General features: G+C 40.5%; 1 protein-coding gene across 3 annotated transcripts in view; it reads right to left on the bottom strand.

The window, feature by feature from the left end:
• pald1a (phosphatase domain containing paladin 1a) overlaps positions 1 to 21259 on the bottom strand; it is a 104021-nt gene that overhangs the window by 50436 nt on the left and 32326 nt on the right. For all 3 annotated transcript variants that reach the window (XM_022669058.2, XM_022669059.2, XM_049464773.1), the window contains exons 2-7: positions 11062 to 11244; positions 9199 to 9301; positions 5398 to 5577; positions 3278 to 3442; positions 2305 to 2465; positions 1399 to 1474 (exon numbers count right to left, since the gene is read on the bottom strand). In XM_022669058.2, the coding sequence (XP_022524779.2) occupies positions 1399 to 1474; positions 2305 to 2465; positions 3278 to 3442; positions 5398 to 5577; positions 9199 to 9301; positions 11062 to 11231 (855 nt within the window). In that variant the 5' untranslated portion in view covers positions 11232 to 11244. The remainder of the gene's footprint in view (positions 1 to 1398; positions 1475 to 2304; positions 2466 to 3277; positions 3443 to 5397; positions 5578 to 9198; positions 9302 to 11061; positions 11245 to 21259) is intronic.

The following is a 21259-nucleotide window of genomic DNA, read 5'->3' as shown; positions in this document are numbered from 1 at the left end:
TAGCTAGTAAAAAGAAAATCCTTAGAAATATGAGTCGATTAGGAAAAGCACCATGTCTATGTTAACTCGTGAGTTCATGGCCTCGCACACCTCGGCTCGGGACCACCCACAGACAGAGCTAAAGCAAGGCTGCAGCAGTGCCAACACTATCTTGTCAGCTCAAGGGCTTACAGCTTCTGTTTACACCAGCTATTTAACATTAGCAATCTTGTGTAAGTAACTGTAGGTTTAAATCGGACCTCCGGTGGATTTCTCGTTTTACCCAGACCTTAAATATACACTAGGGAAGCACCATTTGACAAGGCAGCTTAACTCGACAGAACACCAGTCAAAGCAGGCACCGTTAGCATCCGATTTCATGTTGTAGAGCAGACTTTAGAGCTTTGATGTGATGGAACTGCCCAAGCACCGAATTACCAAGTCTGAGTTAAGAGTTTAGTACCATTAGTTTTCCTGAAAGAAACATTATCAATGCCCCGCGAAGAGCGAAGATCTGAGCGACACTAAGAGTCTGACGTTAAGTGAAGTTTATGGGTTACCTTTATCTAGCACTCAGTGCTATATCTTTACAACTAAGGCTGTATCTATGAAAACATTTCGTCCTTTGAATATTCATGAGCAAGAGCCGAAATCCTGTCTTCCTGCAGAGACCACTAATTCGGTGAAATAAAGCAGGCTAATACGGAAACACCGGAGCACTTTTTTTTACACAAAAAAACTGCTCAGATGGCATTTAATCATACTAGAGACCACAACTAGACAATTTAAAATTAATGAAAAAATGATGGAATGACACCTTTAAGAAAACAACATGACGTGAGAATTTATTTTAAAAAATATTTGGCACCTGAAGATGACAAAAAAAAACAAAACACAAGTGTTCAAGTAAAAAGATGAATAATTTATACAGAAAATTTACTTTTTTAGTTATAATAAAAAGTATTTGTGAAGCCAAGCATTTTGCAGCGTTTCTGCTAATGTTAGGAGTTGTTTAGCAGAGCAGTCTTCCCCAGGAGCAATGCATATGAGAAATAGTTTAAATAAAAAGTTTAAATTCATACTTATTTATGTGTTTATTTTTTTTTTTTACGTGAGTAGAGTATAAAGTGTTCACTGCCACACATCACCCTCTATCAGTTTATTAGCTCTTCACACACTGGTTGTTTTCTAGCCAAAAGATTTGTGCCGAGCTGTAAAGGACTGGGATAGTAACGTACGTAGTATCATACTCCGTCATACTCAGCATCTTGAGAAGCACTGCTGAGGTACATTTATGACTAAAATAGCAATGCTTAAGTAATTTCAAGATTCAAACAGCACTACTTGGGTGCTGTGAATGTTGAACTTTGTGCTTGGACCAGTTATCATAAAAGATTGTAACTCATATTGAGCTCTTACCCTTAATATATTCACAAAGGCATCAAACTGCTCTTCCATTGGCGCTCCCTCCATTGGTAGCGGCAATCGGTAATACCTGGAATTCAAATGACCAAAATTATAATTATCATTAATGACCAATATATCCTGTACACATAAAAAAAGGATACTGTTACAGTTCAAGGAAATCACCATTGTTCACTTAAACAGCATTCACTGTCTCCAAACACCACCAATTTCAACCCAACACTCTAATTCTTCATCAAATATCAGCATATTTCATGATACACCAAACACCACCACTTCCCGATCGAACAGAGAATAAAAGGTTTTGTGAAGAATGATTCTATCCAACATTGTCATTCTCCTTCCCTTACCACTACTCCCAACCAAACCCCATCATTCTCTATCAATCACCACTGTTCTCCATCCATCACCACCATTCTCTCAACCCAGCACCATCAGTTTACAGCAAATATCAGCATATTTTACTTAACACCAAAAAGTAGGGCTGCACAATATTGAAATGCAAGACCCCTGATGTCACCAGCCCCACCCCCACCCGCGTGATGTCTCGAGTCAGAGATCAGAACAGACCAAGAGCTTTAAAGTCAGCCGATTGCTCAAAACCCGTGCCGTTGTGTTTACAAGCACTTGTCATGTGGAGGCCATGCGCTTACATTGTGTTTACGCCAGGCCACACCCCCCCCCCCCCCATTGCGCTTCTCAGGCAGCAACAGCCTGTTACTCACACAGACACAGAGACGGTGCTGTGCACTCAAAAAATTACAACACTATGTTTCTACTTCTTGTGTCAAGAATGAAAATATTGCAACATGACATGTTTGATTTAATTGCCTTAGGTGACAATGCTTAAACAATACATCGTGCAGCCCAATACAAAAGTATTGAAAGGAAACACTGCACCTGTATGCAGGCATGGTGAAAAGGGGTCTCTTGTAGACTTCCTCAGTGACATGGATGTCCTCTTCACAGGAGATGGAGATTTTTTGAGGCTGGTCTTTAAAATGTTCAATGTCATTGTAGACGTAGAACACGTTCTCATTCAGCCTGGCAAAATCATGCAGCTGAAACACAAACATAAACCTGAATCAGGCACATTAGTCAAGAGTGTTCATAGACTAATATCTCCTATTCCAGAATATAAAAGTGTGTATAGGAGTGTTTATGGGATAACATCTCCTATTTCAGTGTACAAGAGTGCTTATTGATGATGTTTATGGGCTAATATATCCTATTATTGTGTATAGGAGTGTATAATTGATTGTGTTTATGGACTAATATCTCCTATTCTAGTGTATAGGAGTATTTACTGAGGATGTGTTTGGGTAATATGGCCTATTCTTGTATTTAGGAGTGTTTATTGAGGGTGTTTATGGGCTAATACCTCATATTCTATTGTATAGGAATGTTTATTGAGGCTGTTTATGGGCTGATATCTCCTGTACTTATGTATAGGAGTGTTAATTGATGGTGTTTATGGACTAAAAATTCCTATTCTAGTGTACAGTTTCTATTCCTATTCTTGTTTATTAAGGGTGTCTATTACCTAATTTTCCATATTCTAGAAAAAAAAGGAGTGTTTATTAAGGGTGTTTATGGAGTAATATCTCCTATTGTATTATATGGGATTGTTTATTGATCTCCTACACCAACTTATACAAGTGTTTATTGAGGGTGTTTATGGTCTGATATCTCCTATTCTATTGTATAGGAGTGTTTATTGATGGTGTTTATAGACTAATATCTCCTATTCTAGTGTATAGGAGTGTTTATTGATTGTGTTTATGAACTGATATCTCCTATTCTATTGTATGGGAGTGTTTATTGATGGTGTTTATGGACTAATATTCTCCACCGTATGTAAAAGGTGTCTGACCTCTTTTCTGATATTGAGCTCCAGGTTCTCCACTGGAACGTCCTTGCTCAAGTCATGCAGATTTTCGTGCAGGTTTTCCTTCCTCCGTGGGGTGTAGGGAACAAAGTTCTCCTCCAAGCGAAGAAACAGTAACGGCTCCTCACGCACACAGAAGAAAATCACCTCCTTTTGAAAAAGAGAAAGAATGACAGGAGGAAAAGATTAATCCAGTCTCCATTCACAAAGCTGCTGGATTAGTTCAGACAAACATGCAGACAATAATGAACAGTATTTATGCTTCATACTATTTTTGATCACAAAGGAAAGGGGATTTTCATTGATTGGCAAGCTAATACCAATTTTAAAAATGATTTGATGCACCAAATGCTATTGTTTGAAACAGCAGCAAAAAATAAGCAGATCAGGGATTTTAAAGCAATGGTATTAAAGCTCATATCAGATTAGCTTATCTTTTCAACAGGAACTTTTATATTGTTTTTTTTTATATTTATATTAGGACATTATCAGAATACTGTGCCTTTTAAACCTTAAAACCTAACAAATAATTTATTTGCCATGTTTAATACTTATGATTATTCAAATATTTATACCTATGCTGCCTTTTAGACACTTCTTTTTTTCGCTTTTCATAAAAATATTAAGATATTTAAATGTGTCCAAGTTTTCCTTGACCATAACCCCGACTCTTTAAGAAAAAAAAAAAAAAAACTAACATCAGTGACATCAGAACCTTAAAATAATGTTCACTTTCCAAGGGACAGAAGTAGGAGTGTGCCATCCCATACCGTACGTGATAATATCGCCAAAAACTGACACAATAATAACAAAAAAAATCTATATAGTGAAATCAAGATATTTTTGAAAGCAGTCTATTCTGTTGGGCACGGAGTGATCCAGTGGTCTAAAGCACTGCCTCTATCATTCAGAGATCGCTGATTTGAATCCCGAACATGCAGCTTTCCATCAGCTGCCGGAGCCCTGAGAGAGTACAACTGGCCTTGCTCTCTCTGGTGGGTAGATGGCGCTCTATCTCCCCATCACTCCAAAGGGTGATGTTGATCAGCACAAGGAGTCTGTAAGCTGATGTACCTGATGGAACTGAGTCACTGCGCTTTCCTCCGAGCTCGTTGTTTGTACTGAATGTTTAAAACTGTTAGATTTATACTCAATAAAACGTATTTGTATTTTTTTTGTTTATTCAGAAGTATATTCATGAAATAAAAACAAGTAAAATTGCAAAGAATATTGTTATTGCAAAAATACCTTTTTATTTTATGCCCATATTGCATACCCCTAGACTGAAGACACTTGCCACATGTTTAGTAATTAATAATATTGATTTCTCTTAATAGCTCTCATTTAGTCTTCATACTTAGCTGAGGTAAAGCTTAAGCTGTCCACGCTGTTATGGTACATAATTAAAAGGTAATGGGTGGACGATATGGCATTAAAATAATATAACAATAATTCAGGGAATTTTTGCAGGGAACATTTAGTTGAAAAAAAAAAAAAATCTGACTGTGTATAAAATACATAAAAATTATGCATTGTAGTAAAATAAATCAACCAAAATGCTAAAGTGCAAAATATTTATTGCACGCATATAAACTACAAATAAACAAATCATACAAAAATACCTTAAAGCTTGATTGTGAATAATAAACTGCTTTCAAGACACAATACTGCTAACTTTATAATATGGATTTTTAAAATCATGATATTCCTGTTTCACAATATACTGTGTACGATATGATATGAAACACTCCTAATAAAGGTTACTAAATAATTTTAGATTTTTTTTTTAATAACAAGGTCACCATGAACAATCCAACATGTCTGCAATTCTAGGTGAACCACGCTTTTATCACATGCTAGATTTTGCTAAAATTGTCTATTTTTGTTGTTGCGCAGCTTGCAGTAACAGGGTGGAACACATGCATGACAGGAAATAAAGAGAGGAAATAAAAAGTGATAAAACTGAAAAATCTGATTATGTGTGTCTGAAGTCTTAAACATATATGATTAACAAAACAAAACATTAAATTAAAATTATTTTTAAATGGCACAGTATTCTAGTAATGACCCTGTAAGAACCGATGGTGCATCTGTCCAGCACTGACCTCATGGCCTTGGCTCTGCAGCTTCTGCAGGACCTGTTTGAAGCCAGCCAGGCTGGGCTGACCCATGCCGAACAGTGGGTAGCTGCCTTTACTCTGACGGAAGTTGGGGGCGCCGCAGGACCCTGTCGTGTTGAGGACGTCTGCCTTGCTAAACACATCCTGCACCATGAAGTAGGAGCCCTGTGGAGGAAAAACACTTTAGATTAAAGTGGTGTTTAATTAAAGAACCAATGTCCCCCAGTGTCCCAACCCTCATCAACAATGCCAACATAAACATAGCAACCACCTACTGAATGCACAGCAATCAGAACATAGCCATTTCAAAATAACTCACAAGAGGGGTCTGATGAGTTGATCATTCTAAGCACACAATCGCTAGCTAAGTTGGCAACACTGAGGTTAAATTACATACAATTCTAGTCCTGTACAGGTTGGTACAGTAAACTGTGAACTAAAACCTAGCGTGATAAGTGAGAATCAACACCTTATTTTCAAATTTCAGTTAATATAAACACATTAAAACGCAAGAAATTCATATATTTAATCTTGACAAGTTTAGCACCGCTGTTAACTGAAAGTCATTCCAGGTGACATTTATTTGCAAAAAATGTGAAATGGCTGAAGTAACAAAAAAGATACAGATCTTTCTGACCTTAAATAATGCAAAAAAAAAAAAAAAAAAACAAGTTCATATTCATAAAGTTTTAAGAGTTCAGAAATCAATATTTGGTGGAATAAACTCGGGTTTTTAATCACAGTTTTCATGCATCTTGGCATGTTCTCCCCCCCCAGTCTTACACACTGCTTTTGGATTTTTTGGGGTTTTTCAATTTGGCAAATTTAAAGAAACTCAATTTTTAAGTGGTCTCTTATTTTCTTCCAGAGCTGTATAAAACATATTCTGGCATGTTTAACACTTTATTTGTAAATACTTCCTTATATTTCTCTATATAGTTTGGATGACTTTAGTATTATTTAAAATGCAGACAACTTTTAAATAATGAAAAACATTACATGACTATTACTGTATATTTAATTAAATAAAACAAAAAAAAACTCTTTAATAATTTACTGTTAGTCTGTAGCTGCTTTTTCTCTGGGATGCTTTTTCTGTGTAAGGGTTTCTGGTAAAGCCAACCCCTCCCAAAGGGCCCACTAATTTAACTTTTAGCTAATTAGCATTTAGCTAGTGGTGAAAAGTGAGCAGACTGACAGGAACCCCCCAAACACCCCCAGCTGTTTCTTATCAGACTGGGACTTCCGGTCAGTCTGATTAACGACGCGTCAACAAACAGCGAGCTAACGGGTAAACAGTGCTGCTGTGGAGGACCTACAGAAACAACAGAGCGGGAGGAGACTTCAGAGTTAACACAGAGACGCTAACGCTCAACTCAACATCCCCTAAACACATTACAACCCCAGGGGCCCCGCTAAAGACCCTCCGGACCCCCGGCCTGATCAGACCTGTCTCAGATACACTGCACTGCATACACAGCCTGAGGCCTGATTAAAGAGAAGTAGATGGAGATGTGAAAGTCTATTAGCAGTGCAGGCTAAGCTAACAAGCTAACGAGCTTATTCACAGATTAGAAAGAGAAAGCCCTGAGCTTTTACCTTCAGACCAGACCCCCACTGCTACACCAAAAACACTTATTTACTTCAGTCATTCTTTTTAAAACTAATTACTAGCTATACTTTGCATAAACCATAACGTAAATGGTAAAAAATATATATCATTTTTAATGATTTTATTTTAAAACTTCTGAGCAATTTTTTCAACAGATTAAATTAATTTATACTTCTAAATTGCGTCATATTCGACATACCAAAATGTATTGTTCACAGAAGTTTAAACAAACCTAAAATGTACAAGTAATTCATATTGTGCATGCAGTGCACACATTATCCACCAGGGGGAGACAAGCATGTTCCTCATTTTATTATAAACTATTATTATTGTTTACGGAACTGATTAGATTTGTATTATTATTAATATGTTTTTTTTAGAGTAAATCATTACTTAAATTTCTTAAAAAAAAAAATAAAAAAAAGTCTGAAAATGAATAATTCTAATAATTCTAAATTATGCATTATTACAATATTTGGTTTTAATGGGATGTGTATGAAATTTAAGATCTTTACCTCCAGATTAGTCAACTTTTTGACCTTTTTTTTGCAATAATCTGCAAAGGTCTTAGACCCATTTTTACCCAATCATTTTTAGATTTTATAGATTTGGGCAGGCTGGTGAAACTCTTCCTTATTTTGCTGCTTTCTAAGATGCTGTTTTTATATCCAGTGATGTGAGTTAGCTGTAAATTGCTCTATTGCAGCTACTTTTATTATTACCAGTTACTTTTCCAGCCGATCCGATTTGTGTCATTGTGACTTTGTCTAAACAGTCAGATCAGAATTCAATTTGTTGAAAAGGCCATCCCGCTGCTCTCAGTCAAATGAAGTGCCCCCTCTCAAAGTCTTGTTAACTGGACAGAATGTCACTGACAGGTAGACATGCACCCCAGCAGACTTAGTTTCAACAAAGGGTCCACTACCCAAAAGTTGCCTCTGAGAGACATTTTATAGGGCAACAAGGGAAAGCCCTTTTACATCCTTGTGTAGCAAGACTCTGTGTCTAATCAGACCACACCTGTAACCATTTATTCTTATTTAATCACTAAAATGTCAGAACCGTTTTTAGTTGTACAATTACTTTTACAGCCTTTTCTTATACCGATCCCAATATTTTTAGGATGCAGAATTGAAATCCAATACGTATCCGATTTACAGTAACAATACTCTCTCTCTGAACAGTCAGATCAGAATTTATGCGACTTTGACGGCAAAGTAAAGAACAGAAAATACATTGAGTACAGTAGAAAATGACAGAGGAGGTGGAAAAACAAAGTAATAGAGCATAAAAAGTCCGACTGATGTCTGTTTTAATAAGATTACAAAAAACAGGTCGAATGCAGATCACAGCTGCCGGCAAAAAAAAAAAAAAACTTACTGTAAATTCCTTCATAGCTCTTGAGACCTTGGCTGGGATTAAAGTGAAACTTTATGTAAAGCAGTGCTCTTTCAGTGCTTATTCAGGCAGATGTCAGATATGGTACACACTAGAATGATTGCGTAAACGGCCTAAACTAAATATCGGATTTGGTCTGAAAACCTGATTTGGGACACTTACCTTTATTTGCAAGTCAATGTATTCTGTTTTTATTCACATTTATTTACATTGTACACCATGTGTCAACATTTTTTGTAATTGTGGTGGTAAAACAGGTCATAATCTTTGTACATTACAAACTTATTGTTGAATAAACAATGTAAAGAATGTCGTGTTCTTAGACCAATGGTGCCAAAACTTTTTTACAAGACTTTATTGGCCCTATTTAAGTGATCTATAGGCAAGCAGTCAACCACACAGTTTCATTTTGGGCGTCAGTGTGCCTTTGGTATCCTGAGGATGCAAAAAAATTTTGCCTTCTCAGCAGAGGAAACTGACCTCATTTAAGGGAACAGCAATGTTATTTTATGTAGTATTCTTTTTATCGTTAATGTGATTTTGGGTTACAGCACTGCTGCGTGTCCATGTGTGTGCAAAATTAGAGGGGGTGCATTGTTGTCATGGTTTTAATCAGTAAGTGGTGCACCTGTGTTTTTCATTGCCAAGATAACAATAAACCAGAAATTTACCTCAACATATCTAATTTCCAAACTGTTGGTGGGGTGTAAGATAGCAATGAGCATCACGACACGCCCTGCGCGAGATGTAAGACAAATAAATCCTACGTGTCCTACCTGCACCAAGTAGTGCTCAGGCATGGTGTCGGAGATCTGCCCCACTTTATAATGAGCCCTTGGCATGTCATCATGAATCTGGAACTCCTGCCTGCAGTTATAACTGAGGAGACACAAAAACAAGTGTATTAGCATTAATATTTTAAACCTACTTATTCAAATCTTTAATGTAAAAAGTTATTTTTATTATGAGCTGATAAACAACACATTAACAACTTATTATATTTTTATTTACTGGATTCTATTATAATTTTTTACTGAAAATCAATAAAACAATTTATTCTTTAGTATTGTTCACACTTCTAAAAGCAGACAACTGTGTAAGTGTATATTAGTGCTCATTAACTGTATTAAATGCAAGCAAATATATTATATATAAAAATAATTTATATAACCATTGATGTATGAAAGTTTAATAATGTTTTAACATATTATGGCCCTGGTAGTCATAACAAACATTACAAAAATCTCTAAAAGTATGTCTCAGTAGCTGTGAAATATTTTGTTTTATTTTAAACGATACAGAAGCAGCTACTGCAATGCTGCATTTAAGGTGGACTGGAAAAAATCAAATAAAAATCTAGTGATTAGCTACCTTCAGCTGCTTATAGCTAAGAAATTATAGGTGGATGATTATAAATAACTGAAATACAATGCCCTAAATGTAACGTCCAGTCCACTTTATGTATGAATTTTACAAGTCAGGTTGTAAGGAGCAGTAAAGCCACTCTGCTAAAGTACAGCATCATACAGGAGTTTCAGTTTAGTTCTCCAGCAGCATTAGCATTATCTGCTAACTGCCTTAAGCGTCTCTTTGGCCGTTTAGAGATGAGTATTATTAGCCTATAGCCTGCTGCTAACCCTGACTAGCACTGCTGGAGCAGCAATAGCAGGAGCTGCTAACCACAGCGCTAGCTCTTTTACTGTTCATTCTATGTTAAAACAAGTTACTTCGGACTAACCGCTAGCTAATATCGCTCTGGCTTACCAGAACACTCAGGGTTCCTTAGTATAGCTCTGTCGGGTGGCAATAGCGGCTATCCACTAGCGGTTAGCCGCTAATGCGAATGCTCCAGCTTTAATGGAAATCTGGAAACTTTACTCACCCAAATAAACAGTTTTAAGGAGAAAGAAATCTGTGTAGATTAACATCCAGCACTCGTTTGACTTGTCTGACTTTTTTTTTATTTTTTTTTTTAGAATTACAGTTTTATTTACTTAACTTAGCTTAGCTTTACAGTTCTCGACACCCAGTGGAGAGACCTGCTGGATTTAGGAGGAAAACATGGCGACAGCCCAGTTCCTACTACTGGTTGCAAGTTACAAGTGTCGCCTAAAATGCACCTTATAATTTCTAGACCAGAAAATAGAAGTTTATTGATGCGCCTTATAATATTTATAGCGCGAAAAATGTGGTAAACTGGAGAAAAGAGACTGGAAAAGAACTGGGAACTAACGTCCAAAAACTCCACTGCAGTAATATCACAGCCCACTAGGAGGCTTTGGCCAACAATTTTATAACCACAAACTTAGAGATAATACAGATGAGGAGAGTGAACATTGCAGACGGTTGGGGGGGGGGTGGGGGGGTGGGTGTTTGTTTGCTTGCTCAGTCCTAGTGTGTGAAAGTCTCACACACACACACACAAACACACACTTCCTCCTTGAGGTTAAATATTGTCTGTTTGGGTGGGACGTCTCACACCAGTGTCACGCCGGCCGAGGACAACAGAAGTGTGTGTCTTATCTCCAGCGCTTGCGGGTTGCAAACGGGGGGTTGAGTGGGTGTGAAAGCCAGTGTAGTGAGTGTGTGTGTGTGTGTGTGTGTGTGTGTGTGTGTGTACTGTAGGAGGCGGGTCTTACGTGATAACGACTGGTGCCACCTTATTGGTGATAATGGACTTGGCCTTGCTGTTGTGGATGCTGACTGTCTGAAAGGAGGCATGGCCCAGGGAATGCCTGCTGTCCGTCATCCCGTTGCCGTGGAAACTCTCAGGCGTGGTCGGGGGGGCAGCACTGGCAGTTGTACCCATAATCCACTAGCAGCTGGAAGGAAAGGCACATATAGTGGTGTTAATTACAGCGAACACACATTTAAACTTAAAAACTCCAGCTGCTTTTTAACATTGCACTGCACGTCTGTCTGTACATATCTGTCTATTAACCCTTCTACAACCCCACCATTCCCCAAAACATTGGGTCAGTATGCAAACTTTTCATTTATTAATATACATACATTCATTCATGAATTTCATACCTGAAGCATATTTAAAAAAAATGGTGTGATGGTAGTTTAAGACTGGTATGAGGGTTTAAAAAAAAAAAAAAAACTTTAAAAAAAGTGTTTATATGGTAAGAGCACAAGCCTAAACTGAGGACCTGTGATCTCTGAAGCATCAGACACACTGCATCAAGAACCACCATTCAACAATAGATAAGAGAACCAAATGAACAAGACATTACTTTTAAAACCTTAATATATTATACCGTATAGTACCTCAATAATATGCTATAATCCTGATATCGTCTATTGTGTTTATTTGTATGTTTGTTCACAAATATAACAGTGAAGAGTATTTTAGGCAGTAGCGCAAAGACCAATGCTTCAATATTTACAACTCCATACACAATATATAAAAAGTATATATTTAACTTTTCAACTAGAATTAGTCACAACACCTGGCAACATATGACGAACTCATGACATTCTACAAACCAATTAATGTGAAGTATAGCGAGACACAGCCCATGTACCGTAGGTGATGACGACAGAACGTAGTACCCAAAACTAACCAAACTCAACGTATACAGTGTAACCTCTGGTCCTGACTTTCAGGTGTGAGGACGCCCTTACACACAAATGAATACTGGAAAATAAGTCCCAGTGGCTTGACCACACGTCCTGACGAGTCTATGGTGTCACACGGTCGTACGATGATGTTATTTGTCTGTTTTAATGAAGGACTAACAAACCTGATGGAGGAGTAACCCAATTTAATGGAGGACAGAAAGTCCTGCCTTTAGTGTAAACACTCCTCCACTGTCCTCCGTTAAACCAGCGTAACACCTGGAGGTGCGAGGTGTTTACAGATGTTTGTTGCCCGCCGGCGCTGCACTCAGAGAGGGATTAAAACCCCAGCTGGAGGGTCCATAACAAACACCACTGTAACCTCAAACTGAAACTAATTCATCACTGACCACACGGCCTAAACAGGGCCATGTTTGGTGCATCCTCCTCAGGAGTTCTCAGAGAGTGAGAGTTCCACATGCAACAGGAACTAGTATTGTGTCCCATGACTTTTGGCATATGCCATGGAGGCTAAAGAAAGCAGCAATGACCTCCTGTATTGATTTCTGACAGTCAGACACGGCATATGAAGATAAATACCATTGACTGCACTGTCCACTGTGGGTGGTAATGCCTTCTATAATGTATTACTGGCACACCCATGATGCTGTGCATCAAGGAATGTTAAATAATCTCTGATAATTCACCTACCACTGACATGAGTACGCTGGCCAATGTTAGTGTCTCACAAATCCATCCATTGGGGATGAATTGGGGATGAATTGGGGATGAATTGGGGATGAATTGGGGATGAATTGGGGATGAATTGGGGATGAATTGGGGATGAATTGGGGATGAATTGGGGAGTTGGGGATGAACTAGGGATGAATTGGAGAGTTGAGGATGAATTGGGTATGTGTTGGAGAGTTGGGGATGAATTGGGAGAAGTTGGAGAGTTATGGATGAATTGGGGATGAATTGGAGAGTTGAGGATGAATTGGGTATGTGTTGGAGAGTTGGGGATGAACTGGGGAGGAGTTGGAGTGTTGGGGATGAAATTGGATAGGTGTTGGAGAGTTGGGGATAAATTGGGGATGAATTGGAGAGTTTGGGATGAATTGGGTGTGTGTTGGAGAGTTGGGGATGAATTGGGATGAGTTGGAGAGTTGGGGATAAATTGGGGATGAATTGGAGAGTTTGGGATGAATTGGGTGTGTGTTGGAGAGTTGGGGATGAATTAAAGAGTTGGGAATGAAATGGGATGAGTTGGAGAGTTGGGGATGAATTGGGATGAGTTGAAGAGTTGGGGATGAATTGGAGAGTTGGGGGTGAATTGGGTATGTGTTGGAGATTTGGGGATGAAGCTGGATGATTTGAGGATGATTTAGAGATTACTTGGGGGGTTGGGAATGAGTTGGGTATGAATTGGGGATTAGTTGCAGAGTTGGGGGTAAACTGGGTATGAATTGGGGATTAATTAGAGATGAGCTGGGGTTCACTTGGAGAGTTTGGGATCATCATCATCAACATCATCACCACCCACTATCCGGACATCACTAATAATCTTGTTGCTGAACACAGCTTCTGCAGCCTAACCAGGATGAACTCTTTTTAATACCTTTAATTTTTAAACAAAAAAAATTAACTGTTCATAAAATACAGTTCACTAAAGTACTGCATGTTAGCAATTGTGCACTGTGCAAATTAACACAGTACTGAAACCAGCCGTGTAAACCCTGTGATCTGAATCCAGCGCTGCTTGGCAGAACAGTTGGGACAGAACACTGATTTTAACACTGACTAAATATTTTTGCAGCCCTCATCCGTCTTCCACGGCAACCAGAAGCCCTCCTGAGCGCTCAGTGGATAAACAAAGGCCGCTAATGCTAACACTCTCTCGCTCTTCATATCTGTCTTTCTGTCTGCCTCTCATTTGTGTGATTCTCTCTCTTTCTTTCCCTCTATTCCTTGCTCGACCTTACTCTGGTGCCATTCTGTCCCTGGAAACAAAGCAGAGGAGAGAAGTGTAGCCAATCGTTCAGCACTAATTCACTCCCACTAATTCCTCTGAAGGTTGTTCTGGTTTGAATACAAGATAAACCCTATAAAACCTTAGTCAATCTGCACGGACAGTAAAATGAGGTTGGGATCATTCCAATTTTATCCCTTGACCCCTGCATACATACAACGCTCCCCCTTTTTCGTATTCACACTGCGAGTTAGGATTTAAGGCTTTGAGTAATGATTACTTTTGGTAGCCGAACATTTCTATTTCTGCCATCCCCTCAATCACTGCCCATTGACTTGGGTCAGTAAAAACATTATCATTCTGGCTGCAGATCAGATCTCCACATGTAGGGGAACTTTCCCCTGACCCTCCCTCACTCACTCTCAGCAGAACCAGCAAGCTGACTGGCCAATAGTGTTGAAGGGCAGGACTTCATCCATAAACACACGCAATGCTGAACGTTACGAAAACTATCCTTCCATATTTCAACCAATGGCTGAAACAAGACAGAGCTAACAACAATAACCCGGAACATAAAAAGTGGCATACATTATGGCTTTAGTTAGTCGACTACATTTAGGGCAATAAAAAGAAAACAAAGAAAATCTGACACAACATTTAATTTCTCTGCATTGCCTCAGTGTTCCTTCCCCAGGGAACAGGAACATTTAAGAAATCTCCAGCTTCTGCTTTAGCTGAGGACGATATTGCTGCACCTCGGAAACAACAGAAAGAAGCTCAGAGAGTACAGATCACTCAGAGTAACATCATCATCACAGCGAGATACATCGTGAACACAAACAGAGACCCAAACTGTGAGAGGATCAAGTCTGAGGAGGGGTTTAACAGGTGTCTTCCTGTCCCATCCTTCATAAAACAGGGGGATTAGGAGGGTGGGTTCTGAGGTCAGACAGTGAACTGTGGATTTCCTGCTAATAGAACAAGTAGAATTGCTGAATCAACCACCTGTTCTCTCTCACACACACATAAACCCAATCACTCACACACACAGTCACACATCACAAACACAGTAGTAGTACTTGTCTGTAGTATACTGGTAAAAACAGCAGAAAAGCTGTTTCTCTTGCGCATAAAAATACTGTATCTGGGGTACTTTTCTTTCCCCTGATGCTGCTGTGTATTGAAAGCTAGTCTCCTTTAAGTTTATTCCCATGCAATACACTGTGATGTTTGTCTTCTTTTTCTGGGTCATACCTGATGAGAGCCAGTTTCATCATAACGTATTTAATACGGGTGTGACGAAACACTAATATCACAAGACGAGACGAGTAACGATACTGGACTTACGAGAACGAGGCAAGACGAGATTTAAAAATTAGATTGGAAATAAAACTTCAAAATTAAAAAAATTGTTTTAAAAAGTTTTATTTGACAAGATCATATAACACAAACTCAACAGACTGGTTTTATAGTGCAAACAATAAGTGCAAACCACAACCAATCATATTAAGACTATGGTTTGTGTTTTTTCTCCTAAATCTCTTGTAATTTAACTTTGCATAACCATAACCAGTTATATTAAGACTATGCTTGAAGTGCAAAGTGACATTTTTTTTAAATACAGTACAGAGCTAAGGGATCAGTACAACTGCCTATGAAACAGTCCCGTGTCACATGACTTACTTTATTTACATATGGTTTCTGTCTTGTTGGTCACTCTGTTACCGTTTATTGTTTCCACTGGAGCCAAAATGCAGCCAGACATACAACTTAAAAGTAGCAGAAGCATCTTCTATACAAATGCCCCAATTTTCCACTTTTGCTGAGAGCTGCTCTCACTGCTCAGCCACCACACTCGCTGCTATCGCAACTGTGTTGCCAGATCCCTCTTAAAAAGTCCACACTATACTGCAGAAATATTGTCACGTTTTAATCTCGCAAGATCTTATACCATGATATCTCGCCACACCCCTAGTACTTAATGGTCTTTGTGACTGCACTTGAGGATACTTTCAAAGTTTCTTTATTTACTTATTTGAGTAGTTCTTGCTCAAATAGGGCTATTCACTGTGTTTACCAACTTTGCCTCTTAACAACTTTACAACTGATGCTCTCAAACACATTAATAGAGCAGGAAATTCAATTAATTAACCCAGGCAAGTTAACTGAAAGCCATTTAAGGTGACTAACTCATACAAAGCCAAGATTTACAAAGCTGTCATCTATGTAATGGATAAAGATATAGCACTGAGTGCTAGGTGAAGTTAATGGTTAAACTTAGTTTAACTTCAGACTTTCAGCGTCGAAAGAAATATCATTAACGTCGCCGACGAGCAGCTCCCAGCATCCCAACGCCAAGGTGGGCGAAGCCATGAACTCACGAGTTGATGTAGACATGGTTCTTTCCTGATCAACTTGTTTTTTTCTGAGTATTTCCTTTTCTGAGCTACTGGATGTTGAGAAAAAAAGTTTCATATGCAAAATGCTTATACAGCTCAGAGAGATCTAATATATTTCACAAACAACAAAAAAAGTAGATTTTAGCAGAAGGAGACCTTTTAACAACTGTCTATTAAATAATTCCATGTTTTTCTTCATAGTCGTAAACATACCACTAAATTAGCCACTGTCTGCCACCAATCTTTACATGTAAACTAATAAAACTAATTGCAAAACACAATATTGCAATACTTCCCCTAACCCCTGGTACTAAGACTGGTGCATGTCATCATGTGTAATAAGTGCAGATGCTAAACAAACATATTCAGTTTTGTTCCATTTCCACCTTCATATCTGACATCTGTTTTTATGACTTAACTCTGCAATTCTGTCCTTGTTTTCAGTGTTGAGGAAATAAAAATGAATAAATAAATCATGCTCGAAATGCCATAACCTTATCATTGAGCGAGCACCTATGAAGCATGGTGGAGGGAGCATCATGGTTTTGAAGCCTTGCGATTGTTAAAGAAACAATAACATTTCTTAAAAAATTTTAAAATGTATATTGAAATATTGAGTGTGTGTTTATCATAAATGTGTTTACGGGTGGAGGAGGTGGAGTCAGAGCTGAGGGGTGATTCTCACGAAAAACAGATTTAAAAGGGTTCACACTTGAAAAATTTCAAAAGGCATTTAAATATAAAATTTCTTTTTGTTATGCAAGACTAGGGTCTGAACTTTTTAGAAATACTTTTTTTTTTAATTTTATAATTTTTTTCTGTATATTTTGCACCATTTTAGTCAGTCAGAGCACACACATTCTCAGTACCGCAACATGATAACACAGAACAGATATGGTTTAAAAGTTACACATTTGTTACTTTTTAAATAGATATTATTAACAGTTGTGCTCATATGTGTATATAACCCAGAAAATATTATATTTATAAGTTTCCCACTTTTTTTTATTTTATGATTTGTCTCATTACCGCAACAGATTTCATGATTCATGTCCTGTCTTTTCAGGATATTTAACTGAAAAATTACATGTATAATTTCTTATTTAGTACAGATGACCTATGAAGAAATACAATTTATCCAAATACCATTATAAACTAGAATTTGTTTTATAACAGTAAAATAATTAGTAAATAAATATGTGTTGCGGTAAAGAGAATGGTGTTTCGGTAAAGAGAGTCAATGTTTCGGTAAAGAGAGTCATTACAAGGATTCCTACTTAATTAACAATAACACTTTACACAACAAACACAGAGTGTGAATGCTGTGAATAAATAACAAATTCTAATGATGTACTTCTTGAGTTTTGTATGGAGTAGTAATATTGAACAAAATGTGGTATTTGCTGTTGAAAATTATTCTCAGTAAGACTCAAGCTGTGAAAATATCCTATTTTGAACTGTGTATTTTAATAAAACAAATTTCAACATACCTCATTAGACATAAATTCCTTAAAACTTTAAACATCACTGTATAACTAAATTGAAATGGAATGTTTAAATACAAAATAAGTAATTCAACATCTCATAAAACAACTTTTTTATTAAGTATTAATTTCATGACAGATATAAACATCAATGTACAACTAAATTGAAATTAAATATTTAAGTATGAAACAAGCAATTCAACATCTCATTAAACATCTTTGTATTAAGCATTAATCTCATGAAAAATGTAAACATCAATGTGCAACTAAATTAAAATTAAAGATAAAATTAAAGAAAGTTGTTTAATGAAATGTATATATGTGTGTATATATATAAATTTCATATATATAATATATACATTTCATGAAACAACTTTTATTGTTATAAACTGTTAATAAAGGTTGTTTCATAAAATGTGTATATATATATATATATATATATATATATATATATATATATATATATATATATATATAAACAGTTTATAACAATAAAAGTTTATAAAAATAAATTTCATGAAACAACCTTTATTAACAGTTTATAACAATAAAAGTTGTTTCATGAAATGTATATATTATATTGTAAGGTCCTGGCCCTGTTTCCTGTCTGTCCTCGTGCCTGTGTTGTCCCACGTGACCCGTGCCCCTGTGTTCTGCCTGTGTTTTTCCACTCACCTGTGTTCTTCTGTAACTCCGCCCCTTCGTCCCAGGTGTTTCATGTTTCCTGTGTGTGTGCACCTCTATTTAAGGTCCGTGTTTCATTTCCCCGGTGTCGATCCTTGTACGTTTTAACGTCTGTCAGTGTTCATTGTTTCCCGAGTTTCCTCAGTCTTGTTTTCAGTTTATCCCAGTGTATTGTGTATCCTGTTTTCGTTTAATAAATCCCCTGTTGTTTGCAATTGCGTCCGTCTCCTCGTCCTCCCCTGCACCCCAACCTGACAGAAGGATCGACCGAAAAATGGACGCAGCAAACCCTTGGCTCGGGTCCAGGATGGCCATCCGCCGTGCCCCCTTAGGCACCCTGGCGCAGGAGACCCCGAGGCACCGAAACCGGAGGAAGCCTCGGGGTAAGCGCTCTAAAGGGTCCCGCCTGCCGGAAGAAGTACCCTTCGTGGGGGAGGATTTTCTTGGGGGGGCGCTACGGGTTGGTGCGGTGAGCCTCGGGTCTCTTCCCGTGTTAGACAGTAACCATGAGTACCCGAGGCAGGTGATGCGCAGCCCGTGGGACTACCTGGGATGTGCACTCAGTAGCTCCGAGGAGGAGGAGGAGCTCTACCCCGCACCAGCCCGTACTCCATTGCCGTTTCCCCCAGGGGCTGTACTCTACCCGCGCTCAGTGACTTTCGCGGCCGAGATGCCGCGCTCCGAGAATCCCGCGACCGAGACGCCATGCACCGTGAAGCCAGCGGATGGGACGCCACGCTCTGTGACTCCCGTGGCTCATCCGCGCTCCGAGAATCCCGCGGCCGAGACGCCGCGCTCCGAGAATGCCGCGGCCGAGACGCCGCGCTCCGAGTATCTCGCGGCTGAGGCTCAGCGCTCCAAGAAGCACGTGGCTGAGGCTCCACGCTCCGTGACTCCCGTGGCTCAGCCGCTCCCCGAGACTTCAGCGGCGGCCGCGCCGCTCCCCGAGACTACAGCGGCAGCTCCGCTCTCTGAAGCTCAAGCTAAGCTAGCTAGCCTGCTAGCTCCACCGCGCTCTCCAGCCCGGCCGGCTTCCAGCTCTCTAGCCCGGCCGGCTTCCAACTCTCTAGCCCGGTCGGCTTCAAGCTCTACAGCCCGGTCGGCTTCCAGCTCTCCAGCCCGCCCGGATTCCAGCTCTCCAGCCCGGCCGGCTTCCAGCTCTACAGCCCAGCCGGCTTCCAGCTCTCCAGCCCGGCTGGATTCCAGGTCTTCGACTCCGGCTCCGGAAGCAAGCTCCGGTCCGGTGTTCACAACTACGCCCACTGCTGAATCTGCGACTCCAGTCCTGGTGTTGGCGGCAGCCGCACTCTCAGCTCCCGTTACAGCGCTCACGCCAGCAGAGCCCACCGCTTCTGGATCAGCGCTGCCCGCGGCTCCCGCCGCCTCTGTACCAGCGCTGCCCGCGGCTCCCGCCGCCTCTGTACCAGCGCTGCCCGCGGCTCCCGCCGCCTCTGTACCAGCGCTGCCCGCGGCTCCCGCCGCCTCTGTACCAGCGCTGCCCGCGGCTCCCGCCGCGTCTGGATCAGCGCTGCCCGCGACTCCCGCCGCCTCTGTACCAGCGCTGCCCGCGGCTCCCGCCGCCTCTGTACCAGCGCTGCCCGCTGCTCCCGCCGCCTCTGTACCAGCGCTGCCCTCGGCTCCCGCCGCCTCGGACCCTGTGCCCGCGGCTCTGGCCGCCCCTGTGCCTGCTCCCAGAACTAAGCACACCCCCAGGTTGTGTGCTTCCAGACCTGCTCCAAGATCTCCTGCTTCAGCCCCTCGAACTCTGCCCAGGCTGGTTCCCCAGACTTTGACTTTTACCAGTCCTGGGCTCCAGTCTATGTGTGTTTTTGTTCCCCTGTCTCTCCCTGTCCTGGTCCCCGTATCTGTGTCAGTTCCAGTTCCTGTCCCCGGTGGTTTTTCCGTTCCCGTCCCAGTCACTGTATTTGTTTCTGTCCCCGTCACTGTTATGGTCCCTGTTCCCCTGTCCAGTTTTGTCCAGCCCCCTGTCCAGTCTCAGCCCCGTGTCCAGCCTCCTGTCCAGCCCTGTGTCCTGTCCCCTGTCCAGTCCCAGTCTCCGTTCCCTGTCCAGTCTCCGTCTCCTGTTCGGTCCCCTGTCCAGTCCCAGTCTCCGTTCCCTGTCCAGTCTCTGTTCGTGTCCAGTCCCCAGTCCAATGTCCAGTCCACAGCTCCATCCCCAGTACAGCCTTGTGTCCAGTCTCTGTCACCTGTCCAGTCTCCGTCTCCCTTTGTGTCCCCTGTCCAGTCCCTGTTCCAGTGTCCGTCCCTGTCTCCTGTCCAGTCTACTGTCCAGTTTCCGTTCCCTGCCCAGCCCCACGTCCAGTGTCCGTTCCCGGTCCTGCCCCCGTTTCATGTCCGGTCTCCTGTCCAGTTCCCTGTCCGGTCTCCGTCCTAGTTCTGTCTTGTCTTGTTCTTTGTTTTCCGCCCTCTCCTGACCTGCTCCTGGGGTTTCGTTTTTCGCGCCCCGGGAGTTGCACGTTAAGGGGGGGGTTTATGTAAGGTCCTGGCCCTGTTTCCTGTCTGTCCTCGTGCCTGTGTTGTCCCACGTGACCCGTGCCCCTGTGTTCTGCCTGTGTTTTTCCACTCACCTGTGTTCTTCTGTAACTCCGCCCCTTCGTCCCAGGTGTTTCATGTTTCCTGTGTGTGTGCACCTCTATTTAAGGTCCGTGTTTCATTTCCCCGGTGTCGATCCTTGTACGTTTTAACGTCTGTCAGTGTTCATTGTTTCCCGAGTTTC

Source organism: Astyanax mexicanus, chromosome 15, assembly GCF_023375975.1.
Source record: "Astyanax mexicanus isolate ESR-SI-001 chromosome 15, AstMex3_surface, whole genome shotgun sequence".
Lineage (NCBI taxonomy): Eukaryota > Metazoa > Chordata > Actinopteri > Characiformes > Acestrorhamphidae > Astyanax > Astyanax mexicanus.
The sequence above is the reverse complement of the archived record's forward strand: the minus strand, read 5'-3'. Positions and strand labels throughout refer to the sequence as shown.